At 36.8% G+C, this 21663-nt stretch overlaps 1 protein-coding gene across 1 annotated transcript in view; it reads right to left on the bottom strand.

The window, feature by feature from the left end:
- The window catches only part of RFX7 (regulatory factor X7), a 138863-nt gene that overhangs the window by 22681 nt on the left and 94519 nt on the right, over positions 1-21663 (bottom strand). The window contains exons 4-5 of the mRNA XM_052646673.1: positions 19544-19626; positions 16942-17064 (exon numbers count right to left, since the gene is read on the bottom strand). Of these exons, the coding sequence (XP_052502633.1) occupies positions 16942-17064; positions 19544-19626 (206 nt within the window). The remainder of the gene's footprint in view (positions 1-16941; positions 17065-19543; positions 19627-21663) is intronic.

The raw sequence follows: 21663 nt of genomic DNA, 5'->3' as shown, positions 1-21663 counted from the left end.
GTGACACACTGGAGAGCTGGAGCAAGACAGAGGGAAAGAGGCGAGATTATCTCTGTTTCTTTTGAGTAGCTCCGTAGGCCACTAGACATATGCCAAACCTGAAGCCTGCCCCTTGGGTCAGAGCAAAAAAGCCTCTTTCACAGAAAAACTGGGGGGCTGTGCCCGAGTCTGCTGGCTGTGCAGTGTCTTGGGGTGGTACTTCACCAAGAATTATCACTCCAACTGCCACATTCCTCTGGAATGGCCCAGGAATGCAAGCCCCACTGACTACCAGAGCCAGTTAATTTAGCAGCATTCCCTAGACAGCAGCTACAAAACCCAGGCTGCTGGATGCGAGTAAACCTCCCCTTGGGGGCATACTGGCACTCAGGAGTGTGGCAGAGGGAGAGCATGAAGACAGCACCAGCTCTCTGATGTCTCTGGAAAGGATTGCAATCAGTCCCCAGATGCACACTTACTTAGAAGCCTACCCCCTCAGGCTTCAGCCATCACAGCTGGGTAACAGGTCTCTTTCACAGAAAAACCGAGCTCTTGGTCTGTGACTGTTGTGCCTGGAGGTGAGAGTTATGAAAGAACTCTTTCTCTGTCGGTTACAGTTTCGTGGGACCCAGGACTATAAGCCCCACTGGCACCCATCCCATGCTATGTAGATGTTTCTTCTGGCAGCAGCTGTAAAAGCAGGGTGCCAGACAAGGGTATAATCACCTTTTTGGATGACTGTTACAGTTACATTGGATCAGGAACACAAGCTGCCCTGGCTTCCAAAGGTAGGCGATTAAGAGGTGTCCCTTGGGCAGAAGTCGCAAAAATCAGGGAACCAGATACATGCAGTAGCTTCCTTCTGGGTGATAACTGGTATTCTAGAGCAGATCAAAGGGAGAGTGCAAAGACAGCACATGCTAGTCTGTCTCTGGAGAGTGTTCCAGCTGTCTCCTACACGTGTCTTCAACTGGATGTCTGTCCCCCAGGCTGCTACTTTAATGTAAGTAGGTGACCCTCTTTCACTTAAGTCTGAGCAAGACACACTGCCTCTGAGCTGAACCCTGGGGCGGGTGAGTCCAAGTATGTGGGCCCTCCAATTGCCATTACTCAGAACCTTACAGTCTTATGGGTCTCAGGACGTGAGCCCCATTTGCTTTCAAAGTTAGATGTTTTGAGGGCTTGTCTCTCAGGTTCAGGTCTTAAAACCTGGGCTGCCCAATGTGGGTTTGAACCCTTTGTTTCTTATGAGAACTTCTAGGTTTTGAGTTCCCTCCTGATTGAAGGTTGGTGGGGTTTATGAGCCTCTCCTACCTACTTCCGTGTGGTTTTCTTCCTATTTCTGTGACCTGTAATCATCACTCAGCCAGCTTCTAGGTTTTTTAAAGAGGAAATTATTCCGTTTAGACTACAGACTCAATATGTCCATGGGAGGAGGTGAATTTAAGATCTTACATCACCACCTTGAACTATTTTCCCAGGTATTTTTTATGACACACATTTCATAGATGAGAAACTTGCATAAAGAGGTAAATCTGGAATTTGGTCATCCAGCCTAATCCATTCATCTTATAGATGAGAAGCTTTTATTACTAACTAGTGAGTATCAACAAACTGAATGCTTAGAAAGCAACCAAAATTATATCACTGAAATTTTTCTAATATTTATAAAGAAGAATTTATTAAAAAGTATTAATTTCTATTAAAAGCCTATTCCTTACCAAGACCTACAGTATTATTAACATTTATGTATTCCAGATGACAATAAAAGATATGGGAATTGAGAATGGTCCCAAAGACACAGTAGCATTATACTCCCTTACAAGTATTAAGAAAATGATTTATTTGCTAGCTAACACATAAATGAGGCAAAAGTAATATGGTCAAACATCTAATTAGCTTGAACCTTTGAACGTTCAACAGTTGTTGAAATCCTCCAGTAATTTTAAGGTGCAATTAGATCTCTGGAGAGAAAACTCTTTGAAAGGGTTTAACCTTGATCATAAACAGATTTTATTTTTCTTATTGTTTCATGTTCTGGGCAGAACAATGATACACAGTTGAGTCTGAGGCACGGCTAAAGTTCAGCAGGCTCTGGCATTTGGTAGGAACACTCACAGAACACTGCAGAAGTACAAAGTGTAAAGTACATGATGATTTGGTGTCCCAGAGAACAGAACAGTTGGAAAAGCAAGGCATAAGTCTCTGGTTAGTTATAGCGTCTTTTAGTCTAGGTCCTGGAGAGAAATTAAGAGCTGTTAAACAGTACTACTAAGTTGAGCTTAGACTAAGATCAAATATCACCTTTGAAATTCAGCTGATAAATCTTATTTTTGTGGCAACTATATAATAAACAATTTTTCTAAAAGATCAGTTTGAAAACAACAAAACTAATTTAAAGAAGAGTTAAACTATCATATATATATTATATATATATATAATATATATAATGAATGATGATGTATGACATTACTAACCAGGTCTTACCTTCTAACTTGCCTTTCATTTTTCATAGGATTACTGGCTGTAATGACTTTATTTCTGCTTTTATTATTTCTTAAGAAAGACTTGATTTCTCACTAATGTTTATAAAACAGCTATTTAAAACAATTATCCTTTTGGTCAAACTGAACTGTAATTTTTTTTTAAATTAAAAAACAATACATATCACTTTGTATAAGTACATACTATATTGGTGTGCTTACTTTTATTTCTAGATTGTCTCGGTTTTAAATTTTAAATTAAATTAACTTCACATAAAATGTTCAGAGTATATAAATATAGTTTCTGCATACAGTTTAAGAATGAAGGAAAAAACTAAAAGCAGTAGGCTTTGATTCAATTAATTCTTGATTAACCATTACTGTTCTTTAAGTTTCCACTCAAATCAGATTTTATCACAATTTTCCTCAGTAGTTTCAAATATTTCTGAAATCATTTTAGTAAAAGGATAAAAGGATAGTAAAAGGATAAGGCTGTATATATTTAAAATACCCAAACAACTCCAACATCACTTTGTGTATTCACACCATTGTATAGATGAAGAAACTAAGGAATAGAGAAGATGATTTGCAAGTACATTAGTGAGTGGTTCTTTGTATCACCAATGAGGCAAGTAGAGTTTTATACAATGGGTATTCAATACATATATGTTGATGGGTAGCAGTGCATCATTATCCTTCTGAGAAACATCAATCAGTTCCTGATTTAATCTGCTTCATAAAGTCTCAAATTAAAAAATATATATATATAGCTATGATGTAAACAGTATGGCATTCTTCTAGAAACCAAGTCAGCAGAAAATGAGGTGTGATATATCTACCTGCCTTTAATGATTATATAAAAGAGAAAAATAAAGACTTAAATAGATTCTTCACAAAAAAGGATATCCAATGGGCCAAAAAGAAAAAAAAATTAAAAAGTCACTCAACTTTATTAGTCATCAAGGAAAGGCAAACAAAAAACCTAACATCCATACACAGATTTCCCTGATGGCTCAGTGATACAGAACCTCCCTACCAAGGTAAGAGATGCAGGTTCAATCCCTGGGCTGAGAAGATTCTCTGGAGAAGGAAATGGCAACGTACTCCAGTATTCCTGCCTAGGAAGTCCCATGGATAGAGGCGCCTGACAGGCTGAAGTCCGTGGGGTCACAAAAAGAGTTGGGCATGACTTAATGACTAAAAAACAACAATGTCCATACAAAGCAGAATGGAAAAAGAAATTGTGATATTCATAAACAGAATTCCAAACAGCAATTAGAATGAATGAAGCAAAACTACAGAAAGCAAAATGACTGAATCTTACAAACATAATGTTTATCATTACATAATTTCATTCATATAATGTTCTAAAACAAGCAAAGCTAAACCATGGTGTTAGAAGAAAGGAGAGCAGTTACTCTTGGCACGGCTGGGGTGAGATGGTGGGAAGGGTAGTGACTGCAAGAAGACCCAAGGGGCCTCTGGGATGATGGTGATGCTCAGTTTCTTGATATGGAAGTGAGTAATAGGAACATACTCACTATGGGAAAATTTATCTAGCTATACACTTACAAGTTGTGTACTTTTCTGTGTGAATGTTCCACCTCAATGAAAGTTACATTTGTTGCTGTTGTTCAGCTGCTCAGTCTTGTCTGACTCCTTGCGACCCTATGGACCGCAGAATATCAGACTTCCGTGTCCTTCACCATCTCCCGGAGCTTGCTCAAACTCATGTCCACTGAGTCGGTGATGCCATCCAACCATCTCGTCCTCTGTCATCCCCTTCTCTTCCTGCCTTCAATCTTTCCCAGCATCAGGGTCTTTTCCAATGAGTTGGCTTTATGCATCACATGCCCAAAGTACTGGAGCTTCAGCTTCAGCATCAGTCCTTCCAACGAATATTCAGGATTGATTTCCTTTAGGATTGACTGGTTTGATCTCCTTGCAGTCTAAGGGACTCTCAAGAGTCTTCTCCAACACCACAGTTTGAAAACATCAATTCTTTGGCACTCAGTCTTCTTTATGGTCCAACTCTTATATCCATACATAACTACTGGAAAAACCATAGCTTTGACTATACGGACCTTTGTCTGCAAAGTAATGTCTCTGCTTTTAATATGCTGTCTAGGTTTGTCATAGCTTTTCTTCCAAGAAGCAAGTGTCTTTTAATTTCATGGCTGCAGTCACCATCTGCAGTGATTTTGGAGCCCAAGAAAAGAAAGTCTGTCAGTATTTCCATCGTTCCCCCATCTATTTGGCATGAAGTGATGGGACTGGATGCCATGATCTTCATTTTTTGAATGTTGAATTTTAAGCCAGCTTTTCACTCTACTCTTTCACCTTCATCAAGAGGCTCTTTAGTTCCTCTTCACTTTCTGTCATAAGGGTAATGTCATCTGCATATCAGGTTATTGGTATTTCTCCCCGCAATCGTGATGCTAGCTTGTGCTTCATCCACCCTGGCATTTCATATGATGTACTCTGCATATAAGCAGGGTGATAATATACAGCCTTGATGTACTCCTTTCCCAGTATGGAACCAGTCTGTTGTTCCATGTCCGATTCTAACTGTTGCTTCTTGACCTGCATGCAGGTTTTGCAGGAGGCAGTTAAGGAGGTCTGGTATTCCCATCTCTTTAAGAATTGTCCACAGTTTGTTGTGATCCACACAGTCAAAGGCTTTAGCGTGGTCAATGAAGCAGATTTTTTCTGGAATTCTCTTGCTTTTTTGATGATCCAGTAGATGTTGGCAATTTGATCTCTAGTTCCTCTGCCTTTTCTAAATCCAGTGTGAACATCTGAAAAATCTTGGTTCATGTATTATTGAAGCCTAGCTTGGAGAACTTTGGGCAATACTTGACTGGTATGTGAAATGGATGCAATTGTGTGGTAATTTGAACATTCTTGGGCATTGCCCTTCTTTGGGATTGGAATGAAAACTGACCTTTTCTAGTCCTGTGGCCACTGCTGAGTTTTCCATATTTGCTGGCATATTGAGTGCAGCACTTTCACAGCATCATCTTTTAGGATTTGAAACAGTTCAGCTGGAATTCCATTACCTCCACTAGCTTTGTTCGTTGTGATACTTTCTAAGGCCCACTTGACTTCGCATTCCAGGATGTCTGGCTCTAGATGAGTGATTACACCATCATGATTATCTTGGTCATGAAGATCTTTTTTGTACAGTTCTTTGGTGTATTCTTGCCACCTCTTCTTAATATCTTCTGCTTCTGTTAGGTCCATACTGTTTCTGTCCTTTATTGAGCCCATCTTTGCATGAAAAGTTCCCTGGGTATCTCCAGTCTTCTCGAAGAGATCGCTAGTCTTTTTCATTCTATCGTTTTCCTGTATTTCTTTGCACTGCTCACTTAGGAAGGCTTTCTTATCTCTCCTTGCTATTTTTTGGAACTTTGCATTCAGATGGGTATACTGTTCCTTTACTGCTTTGCTTTTTGCTTCCCTTCTTTTCTCAGCTATTTGTAAGGCCTCCTCAGACAGACAACCATTTTGCCTTTTTGCACTTCTTTTTCTTGGGGATGGTTTTGATCACCACCTCCTGTACAATGTTACGAATCTCATAAGGGTAACGGTGGTAATGGCAACCTCCTTCAAAAGGACTTATGCCAACATGCTGCAGCTCCCAGGACTGTTGTAGTCAGTGCCTCTGACCCCATGGCAGGCCACTCTCAACCCACACCTCCGCGGGAGATTCTTGGACACTCACAGGAGAAGATGAGCACACATCCTTCTACTGCACCATCTTACTGAGATTTGCCAGTCCCTCCCAGTGGAAGCTTCCACAAGTCTCTTATCCTCATACATCAGAGAGCAGACAAAATGAAAACCACAATCACAGAAAACTAACCAAACTGATCACATGGATCACAGCCTTGTCTAACTCAACAAAACTATGAGCCACGCCATGTAGGGCCACGTAAGACCGATGGGTCATGGTGGAGAGTTCTGATAAAACGTGGTCCACTGGAGAAGTGAATGGCAAACCACTTTAGCATTTTTGCCTTGAGAACCCCATGAACAGTAGAAAAGGCAAAAAGATATTTGCCTTTTGCTACTGGTGAAGAGGAGAGAAAAAGCTCCAGAAGGAATGAAGAGCTTGAGCCAAAGTGGAAACAATGACCAGTTGTGGATGCATCTGGCAGTGAAGGCAAAGTCCGAAGCTGTAAAGAAAAATACTGCATAGGAATCTGGAATCTTAGACCCACGAATCAAGGTAAATTGAAAGTGGTCAAACAGGAGATGGCAAGAGTGAACACTGACATTTTAGGAATCAGTGAACTAAAATGGACTGGAACGGGTGAATTTAATTCATATGACCATTATATTTTCTATGGTAGGCAAGAATCCCTTAGAAGAAATGGAGTAACCCTCATAGTCAACAAGAGAGTCTGAAATGCAGTACTTGGGTGCAGTCTCAAAAATGACAGAACGATCTTTGTTTATTTCCAAGGCAAGCCATTCAATATCACAGTAATCTAAGTATATGCCCCAACTACTAATGCCGAAGAATCTATGTTGAATGGTTGTATGAAGACCTACAAGACTCTAGAACTAACCCCCCAAAAAGACATCCTTTTCATCATAGGGGACTGGAATGCAAAGATAGGAAGTCAAGAGATAACTGGAATAACAGGCAAGTTTGGCCTTGGAGTACAAAATGAAGCAGGGCAAAGACTAACAGAGTTTTGTCAAGAGAAAGCACTGGCTCTTGGAGTTTTGACAAGAGAACTATGGATGGAGGTTCCTAACATTGTACAGTGATTAAACCCATCTCCAAGAAAAAGAAATGCCAGTATTAAAACAATAATTAATATTTTGTTATGGAAAGATCTCCAGATATGTTGCTGGGTGAACAAGTGCAAAGTAAAAAACCATGTAAATAGTATATAAAGAAAGCAGAAATAAAAATCTGTAATAGTGCTTACCTGTACAGTATCACAAAATATTGCCTGAATGACAGAAAAGAAACTAACATGATTTGGTGCCTACAGGGATAGAAAATGGATGGCTGAAAGATAAAGATGAGATGGAATTTCTTCTTTGTATACTTTTTATGCTTTGTGGTTTATAATCATGATTGTAATCACCCAAAAATTAAATTAAAATCAATAAACTACAGCTTTTGATACTTATAAGTACCTTGACCCTTATAAGTACCTTTGACCCTTGAGCAACCTGAATCTAAACTACATAGGTTCACTTACATGCAGAATTTTAAAAATAAATACTACTACAGTACAGGGAAGATCCCCTGGAGAAGGAAATGGCAACCACTCCAGTATTCTTGCCTGGAGAATCCCATGGACAGAGGAGCCTGGTGGGCTACAGTCCACGGGGTTGCAAAGAGTCGGACACGACTGAGCGACTTCACACACACTCACACACACAGTACTATAGTATCCTTGGATGGTTAAATTCCCAGACGTACAACCAAGGATATGGAGGACCAAGTGTAAATTTATAGTGGATTTTTGGCTGCTTGGGGTCAGCATTCCTAACCCCTGCAATGTTCAGGACTTAATCATAGCCTATACTTCAAGAGAAGTATAGAAGTACACAAGTTCAGAGACACTTAATTCAAGGCTATCGAGTACAGCATTTTGAATAGTAGAAAAATCAGGAATTACCTAAATGCCCACCAATAAAAGGTGTAAACACATATAGACACAGACATAAACACATACCGTGGAATATTTATATTATGAAATATTGTGCAGCAGTTAAAAAAAACCATAATAACTACATATACAGACAAGGAGAGCTACCTAACATATATGCTTAGTGATAAAAAAGTAAGAACAATATATACAGTATAGTTTCATTTGAATCTTAAAACCTTATGAATAACTGATAGGACTCATGTATACAGAAAAAGAGAATAGAAAGATAAAGCTTAAATACTTAAGCTTTAGGAATACTTAAATCTCAAGAAGATAGTGAGATGAAGGGGTAAATAAAGAAAGATATTAATTTGATGCTTCATTTTCAGACTGTTTTAATTTGTTATAATCAATACATAGTGTATACTATTTGCAGAATCAAAAAAAATCTGATAAGAGGTTAATATTCACGATATGTAGAGAACTCCTAGAACTCAACAACATAAAAACAACCCAATTCATAAACAGTAAAAGAATTTGAATACATTTCACCAGAGAAGATATGCAATAGTGGTATCGAGCATATGAAGACATGCTCAATACCACTAATCATTCAGGAAATGCAAATCAAAACCACAATGAGATAGCACCTCACATCCATTAAAATGGCCACTATCAAAAACCCTAGAAAATAGTAAGGGTTGACAAGGTATGGAGAAACATATGCAGTGCAGTCAATATGAAAAACAGTATGATAATTCCTCATAAAATTAAAATAGAATTACCATATGGAAAAGACCCTGATGCTGGGAAAGACTGAAGGTAGGAGAAGGGGACAGAGGATGGGATGATTGGATGGCATCACCAACTCTATGGACATGAGTTTGAGTAAGCTCCGGGAGTTGGTGATGGACAGGAATGCCTGACATGCTGTAGTCCATGGGGTCGCAAAGAGTCAGACACAACTGACTGACTGAACTGAACTGAACTGAACCATATGATCCAGCAATTCCACTTTTAGGCATATACCCCAAATAACTGCAAGTAGATCCTGAAGAGATTCTGCACAGCCATGTTCACAGAAGCATTACTCATCACAGCCTGAATGTAGAAGAGCAACCTAAATACCCATCAGCAGACGAATGGAAAAACAAAACGGTGAATACACATAATGGAATATTCTGACACATGTTCCAACATGGATGAACCTTGAGGACATTATGCTGATTGAAATAAGCTATTCCAAAAGGAGCATACTGTAGGATTCTGCTTCAAACTCACAGACAGGAAAGTAGAATAGTGGCAGCCAGGGGCTGGGGGAAGAGAGAATGGTGAGCTTTTGTTTAATGGGTAAGAGTTTCAGTTTTGCTAGCAGAGTTCCCTGAATGTATGGTGGTGTGGTAGAACAATGTGACTGTACTTAGTAAGACCAAACTATAAACTTAAAAATGGTAAATTTTATGTGTGTATTTTATCACAAATAAAAATAAATGAATTAGTGTGGTTTTAAAATAAGCAAGGACTAGTGCAAAGTTTTAAGTATCTATTTGGGAACAGGGAGAAAAAAACTATGTTTAAATGGTAATTTAGAAAGCCAGCAGAAGACAGGATGATTAATTTTAAGCAGGTAACAACATCAGTCAGTGATTTTCAACCTTTTCCTCCCTTCTTTAATGCATCTGAATTCTAAATTTCTTAGCTCTCCCCTCAGCTATAGTAGCTCGTTTTGGATGGCAATAAGTAAAATCAGGGGCTTCCCTGGTGGCTCAGATAGTAAAGAATCTTCCTTCAATGCGGGAGACTTGGGTTCAATTCCTGGGTTTGGAAGACCCTCTGGAGGGTGGAGAGACTACCCACTCCAGTATTCTTCGGCTTCCCTGGTGACTCAGACGGTAAAGAATCCACCTGCAATGTGGGAGACCTGGGTTCGATCCCTTGGTTGGGAAGATGCCCTGGAGGAGGGCATGGCAACCTACTCCAGTATTCTTGCCTGGAGAATCCCTATGGACACAGGAGCCTAGCAGGCTACCATCCATGAGGTCGCAAAGACTGAGTGACTAAGCACAACATATAATACAAGCAAAACCAGACTAAAGATTATGGGTGGTGGAGTGGGGACTTAGAAGCCTGGATCCCTACTGATATCACAGAGCTGGCGAAAGAAAAATTGACTTCCTTCTTCTTGTTGAAACTACTGTTCACTGGATATTGCTATATGCAAATTAACTTGATACCTAATGGATGAGACTTAAAAAAAAACCTGCTCTCACTACCTTAAGCTTCTAGTTCCAACTACTTTTTCTTTCTCTAACCCTTTGAAAACAAGTCTTTACTCAAGTTCTTTACTTACCATCTGTTTACCTTTCATGACACTGAAATCAGGCTTCATTCCCTAGATACGGAAATTGCTCTGGCAAGAGAGTCTACGGGCCTATTAACTGACTTTTTCTTGTCTCCTTCTTATTTGAGCTGCCGGAGGCACAGGAGACTGGAGTGAATTCCATTCTCAAAATAATCTCTTTTCTTACATTATCACACAACATGGTTTCTTGTTTCTCTTTTAAATTGTACCTCATTTTTGGAGGGCTCTTATTCCTAACTCCTAAATACCAATTCTCTCCTTAACTTTACAGTTTCTCACTTCCTGCTGATGTTGTTTTTACTGCTTAAGTTTTCAGTGACCCTGCATGACCTACATGTGGAAGTAGTCTAACTTTTTCAGCCTGGTCTCCGATATCTTCTGAACTCTGATCATAAGCCTCCATGCATTAAGTACTGCACCTTCCACCTAGAATGCCCTTTCCGAATCCCCAGTCCACTTGGTAAACGTCTCAGTTATTATACAAGTAACCTCTTCTGTGATGTCTGATTTCAATTCGCCAAGATGAACTAGTAACTTTCTTTGCACCCATTTCTTTACTGGTCTGTTTCTCTTATTTGAGAGTAGGGACTGTGTGTATATAATGCTTGGTGAATTAATACACTCATATTAATTTATTTTTAAAAACTTTATTTTAATTTGTCCTTAGGAGTAGTAAAGTTGAAGTCTTAATAGTGTTATCTAAAAGAAAAGTGATCAGTGCCTAACAACTGCAATGTATGTTGGGAGCAGATAAAAAAGTTAAGGTAGTAAGAGCAGTGATGAATTGATAACTAAAAGATTCAAGATATGGAGCAGCTGGGTTCAGAGACATGCAGTTTCCATGGGCAGGGGCAGGGGGTGGTTACTGGAGAGGACTGATTTTAAATTAGGAGACTTTGTTATTACTATAACATGTGTTAGTACAGTTGGCATAATTTCAGACCAGTCAGTCTTCTCTACAAATGTGTCAAATAACAGAACTAATTCCTTTCCTGATACAGTATTTATAATTCTAGCTTTATTCTGCCACTGTACTATTACTGCTTTCTCTTATTACTGTAAAAAGTTGAGAAAGGAAAAATGAGCACTCTGTAAAAGGACTAGTGCTGTGAAACATACAGAAGGTGAGGAAAGACAGATTATCAACTAGCCCCTTGAGAATCAAGTCACTGGAAACATAGGGAAAAGAGAAAACCAGGATAAGGCTTCCTCTGTGAAACAGGCCACACCAAGGAAGCGTGAAAAAAACCCGCACCTGAAAAGTTGTAACTTAAAGGCTAGACAACATATTTAGGTTAACAACTCAGACATTACAACTGTTAATGTAAATTTAAATGGTAAAATCTTTTGCCAGTTTATGTCTTAGGTATATTTAATATATATTCAGCTGTCAAATAAGAACATAATTTAATAATGCTGAAACTGATCACTTTTATGTTTTAGTTTACTATTTCTAAATAGTTAAATATATTTAAAATACAACTAAGGCTTGGAAAATGTTACTCCAAAATTTTTAATTTTAAACAGAACAGCATTTGGGACAAGTTTCTAGAGTTAATAGGGATTAATGTAAAAAGAGTTCAGCTTGAGGTCAGAAATCCTGGTTTCAGATTTGTCCAGAACAATTACTTCTGAATCATAAGGACCTCACTTATAAAGCAGGAATAATATCTGCTTTGATTTACTTTATACTGATGATCTAACATTAAACAATATATATTTAAGAAATTTATAAATTCTGCCCACATGTTTAGGTCTGAGTTAGATTTTAAGCAGATGGAGAACATTTATATGCCATTTAACTCATGACATGTTCACTATTTAAAGCTCTTAAATATGTTACTACAATCGACTTCTAACTTCAAGGTTGTCCTCAAAATTTAAATTACACTGATTAATACAGTAGAAATTACAAACTTACATGCATAAGTACAAAAGAATCACAACATTAATGACTATATACAAACTGAAAAGCAAAACAATCATGTTCCTTAAAATATTAAATATATTAAAAAAAAAAAAAAAAGGATTTGGACATTTGTATCCTAGGAAACACTGTAGCCAAAGTTGTCAAGTTTATAGATCTGAACATTTGTGATTCTACTCAGAATGAAAGCAAACAGATTTTCAAAAATGCTAAAACAGGCTGCATACTATTTTGTAAGAAATGTACTTAAGATTAATCCTTGTGTTTCTCTATCATGCAGGAGGAAAAAGCAGCAGGAGCTGTGGTTGCTGCCATCCCTGTTGCTAGTTGTGTGCAAACACCAGTGTTCTGGGACTGGTTCATTCACCAGCTTCTTCTATCAGTCAGATTTTAAGACCAGAGACAATGTTAGATTACAACTTTTAGAAATGTAATAATGTGAATTGCCTAAAACAAAATGATATAAATGGTGAAACTAAAAGGATGGACAAATATACACTTATATTAGACCAATATCCAGGATGGGTTACAAATATTGGTATCAGAGAATTTAACACAAACATACATTTAATATGACAAAGGATCTTTTTTTTGGTTGAGAACAGGTTTTAACTATCATAAAGATACATAATCATGAATGTTTTCTGTCTTGAAGAGACAGAAGCAAAAACCCATTAAAAATAGTATAAGAAATTGTGAGAAACATTACTTTTGTAAGAGATTAACACACTGCTGCTGCTAAGTCACTTCAGTCGTGTCCGACTCTGTGCGACCCTATAGACAGTAGCCCACCAGGCTCCCCCGTCCCTGGGATTCTCTAGGCAAGAACACTGGAGTGGGTTGCCATTTCCTTCTCCAATGCATGAAAGTGGAAAGTGAAAGTGAAGTCGCTTACTACGACTCTTCGCGACCCCATGGACTGCAGCCTACCAGGCTCCTCCACCCATGGGATTTCCCAGGCAAGAGTACTGGAGTGGGGTGCCATTTACACACTACTTGTGCTCAACTAATTAAACAGACAAAAGAGCACGGATTTTTTGCAGAATTTGAATACTACAGCAAAGTAGATTTAGTGTTTACATAGTGCAAAAAAAGAGAATGTCCAGAAATATTTATAAAAATTGATAATGTGTTAGGCTGAAAGTAAACCTCAACAATTATAAAAAATAAAAAACTGAATGAGCCACATTCTTTGACTACAATATATTGGTTAAGATGTTATGGAAAAATCCAAATGAACTTTTTGGCTAACCCAGTAATATAACTAGAAATTAAGTGCAAAAATGGAAAAAAAAGTCCAACTCCCTCAAGCACATAAAAAGTTCCCAAGTATTTTGGGACAAAGGAGTAATCAAAGCTATAATTGCACACTATTAGAAAGTAATGGTAAATGTAACAACTGTATCCAAACCTAAGGAATATAGCCAGAAATATAAGAGGCAAATTCATAGATACAAATGTTCTTATCTTGAGTAGGAAATGTTCTTATCTTTAGTAAGGAAAAAACCTGAAAAAAATCAGGATAACAAAAATAAAGACACCTAAATATGAGACGGAAGACAAAAAAAATAAAACTGACATATCAATCTTTGTTTTTTAAAAGAAAACCAATAAAAGTAAACTATAGCTAAGTATAATTTGAAAAAAAGGAAAATTCAAATGAATAAAACTAGAAATATAAAAAAGGATATAACAAATAAGATACTGTTTGTAAGAGAATAGTATATTTAATATCATGCCAATATATTTGAAAATCTGAATGAATTCCAGGAAAAACCAATGATCAAGATAGATTAATGGAGTAAAAAAATCTAACCAGGAAAAAATACAAAAAATTGTCAAAGAATTACCTCCAACAAAGCCTCCAGGCCTAGATGGTATTATAGCTGAGTTCTTTAAAACTTTCAAGAACAAGTAAGTCCCATGCTATATAAACTGTTCCAGAGCACAGAAAATTAGGGAAAGAGTTCCAGTTCAGTTACGAAGCTGGCCTAACCCTGATATCAAAACCTGACAAAGATAGCACAAAAAAGAAAATTCACTTATGAATATAGATGCAAAGATCCTGCAAAATATACTTGAAAAGAGAAATCAACAGTATGCTAAAAGATTACACATCCTGACATGCAGAAGACATTCATTCTAGGAATAAAAGAAGGGTTTATATTAGGTACTATCATTATATATCATATTAATAGATCATAAAAGAAGGACTGAATAATTTTAACAGATGCCCAAAAAGCATTTTGGTAAATTTCAGTATCAATTTCTCATAAAACAGCCAATATAAGTTAGAAAAGTGATTCCAAGCATCATAAAAAATTGATTGGTATGAAAATAAAACCATGGAAAATTTTGAAAAAGAGGGATCATGAGGGAAGGCTGGTCCTACCACTGTTAATTTTTAGCTTTTTAAACATTTACTGACTGAAATACTTAAAAATACTATGGTGTTGAAGTAGGAATAGAAAAATACAAAGGAAGAAAACTGAGTCCCAAGGGCTTTAGTAAGATAAAAGGTACATTTAGATTAGTATTGTGAAAAAAATTTTTTTGATTATCAATAAATAAGATGGGGATAATTAACCATTTAGAAAAAAATAAAATTAGTTCTTTATCTTAAGGCATTTGTTTATGAAAATAAATGTATATACTTGGTCCAGAAGGACTAAAGGGTTACACGTGAAAAATGAAATGAGTAATATATCAAGGGAAAATGCACATGGATTATTCAGTGGCTAGGAGCACTGGAAAGTTCTTTCTAAGCAAAAGAGCAATTTCATAAGCTGCAAAGATGTAGACAGATCAGACTACTTATAAAATATTAAAATTAAATAATAAACAGTAATCTTGAAACAATTACATTTTAATAGTTAATATCCTTAATATACAATGGTTCATAAGCCAGCAATTCCAATTTTAATAATGTACACAAAATTATAGTCAAGAATATTCACTGCAGTATTATTTGTAAACTGTTTCCTCATTTAAGAATTGTGTAAGCAGTCGGGTTAAAATTTGATTAAACAATAATAACAAATAGAAAAAATAAAAAGAAGTAATAAGCCAAAATGTTTATTTTTAGGTAGTAAGGTTACTGGTGCTAGTTTTCTTTTTCACACATTTATGACTATCTGTCAAAACTTTCACGATGAATACATACTACTTTCATAATGAGAAAAACTAACACATTAGTCATCACTTTCATAAATACATGTAATTATCAGGCTTCAAAAGTTTCAACAAATATAAAAATTTGTAACAGTTTGTAAGTCAACTGTCTTTGTGTGTGGAAAGTCCCTTAAACCTTTTGGTTCTATTAATATCTTAATTTAGCATAAAAATACAGTTAAAAGAAAATATATGGTCTTAGATTATAACTTCATTTATTCTCTCAAAGGGATTTTGATTTTAATGACTATTAAACGGATTGGTTTTCACACAAATGTATCTGCCATTGGAATGAACAGAAATAATTCAAAATAAAGGTTTTTCAGTGAGTATTTAGAACAGATTCAATTTAAGACTTGTCACTCTATGTTAGGTTTCTATTCAGGAAACCTCATACTCCAAACTGGAAGATGACTAGCCCAAAAGGTCTTTAGAAAAAGTCTCTTTAAAAAATTATATATATATAAAATTCATATTCTTGATGGCAGAAGCTGTGTCTTATTTGTTGTATCCTCAGAACTTCTTACAGAGTTTGAGACAGCATGTAGGTGGTATTCAGCAGATTGCTGTAGATTGAGAGAATGAACTTTACAGATTTGGATCACAAGTACTCTTAGCTTTCATTTTCCTAAAGAGGAAACATCTAAAGCTCTTCAGTTAAACCTCGTACCCTTGATTTGTTTCAGACATTTCCCTTTAAACTTTCTCCAACTCTAGCACATTTCTTAAGGTGAATGAATCAGAATTTTGAATGAGGATAGAAAGTTTTCTTTCTAGATACCACTGATCTTTAAAAGTGTCATTCTTTTGCATCATCTTACAATGGTTAACAGCAGCACTTACTTGATACTTTTCTTCCAAATTGTGTAAGGACAACACAGAGAATCTCCTTGCTTTGATATTTCAATATCCAGAAAATTTTGGTTTCATTTACTCTGCCAGAACACTCCAAATCAATTATAAAACGTTAAACAAGACTAGATTTAGCATCTATTAATTTTCTCTAATCAGAAGGGCCTATTAGCCTCTATACTTGTGCTTACCACATTTAAATAAATTACATGTACAATCAAAACTGTCTGAGTGTCTCCTATGTACAAGGCACTGAACTCCTTTGTCTGAGAAAATTCATAACATTCTATATACTTTTTCTCAGGTCTCTATGCCTTCAGATATCACTCCTATCATCCAGAAAAATTTTACAGAAATCCTTTCACTCAGTAATGCTGTCCTTTATTACACACACAATGAGCGAAGCTTAGACATGGAAGGAATCTTACAGATGTCCAAGTTAAACTCTCATATACCAGCATGTTATTCACCAATGATAAAACAAATCATCACAGCCATACTTAAGCTCTTTAATATATTGCATGCCAGACATACACACATACAACTTACTTGTACTCATCATAGACTTCCTGTTTGGGCAGTGAAGTCTCAGGATGCTCCTCTAGGGTATTTCGAATCCAGGAGAAGGCATGCATCTGCTGTGCCCGACTAGATGACATGGCATTCTGATCACTAATCATAAAACAAGAACATATTTTAGCTAAACTAGATGGCAATTCACTGATAATTCTTGAGCCAGGCCTAAATGTTCCACTAAAGGACTGTGTGTAAACACACTATAAATGATCAAACCAAACTCTGGGCTTAGAGTCTATGCCCAATTTTCCAAACACAAACTGTCCACCTATGGTTGTGAGCCATTTTCTATACACCTAGCATTCAGCTGAAGTTATGGCCCTGTTCTGTCCCCTACCATTGTCTCTAAAGCGGCAGAGTCAATGGAGTACTGAAAACTTAAGGTATTTGTTTAGCCCACAACTACCTCTAAGGGGACATCTGCTCAGTTACTTGCCTGTTCATTTGCCTAAACTTATGAATCATCGAACTACAAAATGAAAGTTATCGAAAACATTGTTTATTTTCTATTTGCTTAGCATTCTCAAGTAACTACCCTGAAATTTTACTAAAGCATTCTATTGCTTTGGAATGGAATTCACACTGGAGAAATCCTGACAGGACAAATCTCCCTCCATGGGCCTTCCTGTAACTGGCCCTCCTCTCTAGACCAACGCCTTCACTAAACATTATACATTTTTATTACCTGGCATTGTCACTTACAAACTAATTTCATGAAATGGACAACCAAGACAATGTGAGGTAAGCTCCTCATTTGACTCTGACATTCATTTCAGCTACAAAAACAATAATAATTTATGTATTTCCAAAGACATTACTGACCAATTTCTAGGACAAAAAAAATATTAAAAGTTACAAAATTTGGTCCAAGGGGAAAAAGTAAAAGCAGCAGATTTTTCACTCCATTTCTTTTCATACATATACTTTTAAAGTAAGAGAAAGTTAAGCATAATGTCTATAAATGAAATAAATTCTGAGAAATTTTTAAAAGGGTAGAGAAACTCAGAGTAGAAGGTATGAATCAACAACTTTTCTCTACATTTTCTAAATGAGGCTATTACATGTTTTTACTAATGAAAACAAAGTAATACCCAAGCACTCAAAACATCACACATTGATCATAAATTCATGTGCCATACAGACAATTCACTTTTTCCTCCCTTTTTAAAATTCTGTGATCTGCTTACCTGACAACCTAAAAAAATTCTTGCACTTTATTGTTCACAATAGTTATGTTTATTCTTTGATTTTTCAGTTCAATTTTCAAAATCTCCCACATTGCATAAATATATTGATCTATTTATAAAACATAAGCCAATTGCATTTCATAGCATTTACTCAGGTACTCAATAAACTGTGGAAAATTCTGAAAGAGATGGGAATACCAGACCACCTGACTTGCCTCTTGAGAAACCTGTAGGCAGGTCAGAAAGCAACAGTTAGAAATGGACATGGAACAACAGATTGGTTCCAAATAGGAAAAGGAGTACGTCAAGGCTGTATATTGTCACCCTGCTTATTTAACTTATATGCAGAATACATCATGAGAAAAGCTGGGTTGGAGGAAGCACAAGCTGGAATCAAGATTGCCAGGAGAAATATCAATAACCTCAGTTAGGCAGATGACACCACCCTTATGGCAGAAAGTGAAGAAGAACTAAAAGGCCTCTTGATGAAAGTGAAAAAGTTGGCTTAAAGCTCAACATTCAGAAAACGAAGATCATGGCATCTGGTCCCATCACTTCATGGCAAATAGATGGGGAAACAGTGGCTGACTTTATGTTTCTGGGCTCCAAAATCACTGCATTGGTGACTGCAGCCATGAAATTAAAAGACGCTTGCTCCTTGGAAGGAAAGTTATGACCAACCTAGACAGCATATTCAAAAGCAGAGACATTACTTTGTCAACAAAGGTCCGTCTAGTCAAGGCTATGGTTTTTCCAGTGGTCATGTATGGATGTGACAGTTGGACTATAATGAAAGCTGAGTGCCGAAGAATTGATGCTTTTGAACTGTGGTGTTGGAGAAGACTCTTAAGAGTTCCTTGGACTGCAAGGAGATCCAACCATTCCATCCTAAAGCAGATCAATCCTGGGTGTTCATTGGAAGGACTGATGTTGAAGCTGAAATGCCAATACTTTGGCCACCTAATATGAAGAACTGACTCATTGTAAAAGACCCTGATGCTGGGAAAGATTGAGGGCAGGAGGAGAAGGGGATGACAGAGGATGAGATGGTTAGATGGCCTCACCGACTCAATGGACATGAATTTGGGTAAACTCCAGGAGTTGGTGATGATGGACAGGGAGGCCTGGCGTTCTGTGGTTCACGGGGTCACAAAGAGTCAGACACGACTGAGTGACTGAACTGACTGACTCAGGTACATAAATCTACCCAGGTACACAAATAAATTAGCAAAAACTATGGGTAAACACTTAACCAAATATGATCAAAGACTAAAGTATCTACTGTTTTGCCAGTCATTTTCTGATGATTTTAGGAATAGTGCAAAATAGTAACAACCACAACACACATATAAACACTGTAACTGAGGCAAAGACAAGAAGAAATATACCTTTTCTCTCCATTGCTGAGACCAGAAGGCAGCTGAAGGTAGAGGTAGAGTTTCTCTAGGTCTGTAAACTTCTCAACTTCTTGCTGTTAGTTAAAAAGGATTAAAACACAAAGATCATTTTAAAAATTGTTTTTCTCTCAACAAAATTTACTAACATCTTCCTAAAAAAATACTATCTAAATTTAAACCAGATGGAATGAGTCACTTGCCAAAGCAAACAAAATCTAGGCTTTTTTCTCATCAGTAAAATAATACAGTCATGTTGTTTGACAAATTTATTGCATATAAAATGCTGATTAGTAAGAGAAAATGGTACTTTCTTATTAATTCTTACATCCTAGGCATAAAGAAAATCAAATCAAGGCTGAGACAAAAATTCCTCATATTAAACCTCATTTAAAGAAGGAGGGTTGTACAATATTAAAGAAAAATTACTAGACTGGGAGTCAAGAGACTATTTACTAATAGCCTAACCATTTAACTGGTTGTGAGACTTCCATGCCTTATCAGGTTTTCCTGAAAAATGTAAAATGAATGAGATAATTTCTAGGATTCTTTTCTAATTCTCAAAAATCTAGAACATGTGACTAATGATGCTACTGTCAATGGGGGTGGAGCTGAGGTTTAAAAATCCAGTTATTCCTCAGTATCTGTGGTAACTGGTTCTAGGAACTCCCTTCTCCCCAACTGTGGATACCAAAATACACAAATGCACAAGTCCTTTACATAAAATTGTGGTATACAGTCGGTCCTCCTTAAGCACCATAACCGAGGAATCAAATGTGATCCTGGGTTGGTTGAAACTGCAAGCGCAGAACCTCTGGACCCACAGGGCCAACTGTACCAAAGTGCAAACAACAGTCACTTTCACACAAGGCAGATGTAATTCCTCTCTGACTTGCAACAGTGGGTGCTACTCGTGGAGTCTATTTGTAAGATTGTCTGTCACTACTGTTCCTCAACTTTGTCATTTAGTCTATAAACGTAGCCTTTAAAATAATTTCCACTGTTCAGAGGACTGTAGAGTTGTCTTCCCAGCTGAGTTTGCCACAAGATAGTTTTAAATCTGCCATAAATCCTACTGCAATAAAAACATATATAACATTTTGGCAACCTAATTCATTACAATTGAATTGCACTGCAATGGAAAATATAGACAGATTACTGGCATTTTTGGTGACAGAATCCTTACATAATAAAGTACAACTAAACACAGATCCAATTTATTTAAAAAGCATAAACTGATATAATTTAGCCTTATTCTTTTCACCAGAATTCATTAAAAAACAGTTTAATCTTAGAATCTATCCACAGAATGATTTAATCAATTACATGGAATCAACTCTCAAATCTACATTGTTTTCATTCTACTGTCTATGGGGTATTTTCCAGCTAGTTCTAATATCTGATAGACTGACCAGCAATATCTTATATAACTTTCCCCTCTACAACAACAACAAAAATCCTATAGAAACACAGACATTTCCTTTCAAAACTGTTATCTAACATCTTCTTTTCTCTAGTTTCCCAGTGTTCAGTTTCAGAGTCTGCCTAGTTTTGTTCCTCTTGTTGTGTTCCATTCGAATCTTCCGTTTAGACTTAACTCTTTCCCCCATGTTCTTCCAGTCTCTTTATTTTCCCAGCCACTACATTAGTTTAAGTCTTTAGCTGTCTTTCTTTCAACAATAAAGGAGAACTCATTTACTCATTTATTTATTCACTAATTTTATTTTGTGTAACATTCCATAAATGATAAGTGTTAACTTGTGTATCACAACCTATATAAAGGCTGGAAATAGATGAACAACACAATAGTCCCTGCCCTGAAGTAACGTACAATGATTCTTTTTATTTTGATTTTTTAATATAAATTTATTTATTTTAATTGAAGGCTAATTACTTTACAATATTGTAGTGGTTTTGCCATACATCAACATGAATCTGCCATGGGTGTACACGTGTTCCCCATTCTGAATCCTACTCCCTCCTCCCTCCCCATACCAACCCTCTGGGTCAACCCAGTGCACCAGCCCTGAGCATCCTGTCTCATGCATCGAACCTGGACTGGCAATTCATTTCACATATGATATTATACATGTTTCAATGCCATTCTCCCATAT

The sequence above is a fragment of the Budorcas taxicolor genome, chromosome 10, assembly GCF_023091745.1.
Source record: "Budorcas taxicolor isolate Tak-1 chromosome 10, Takin1.1, whole genome shotgun sequence".
NCBI classification, from domain to species: Eukaryota; Metazoa; Chordata; class Mammalia; order Artiodactyla; family Bovidae; genus Budorcas; species Budorcas taxicolor.
The sequence above is the reverse complement of the archived record's forward strand: the minus strand, read 5'-3'. Positions and strand labels throughout refer to the sequence as shown.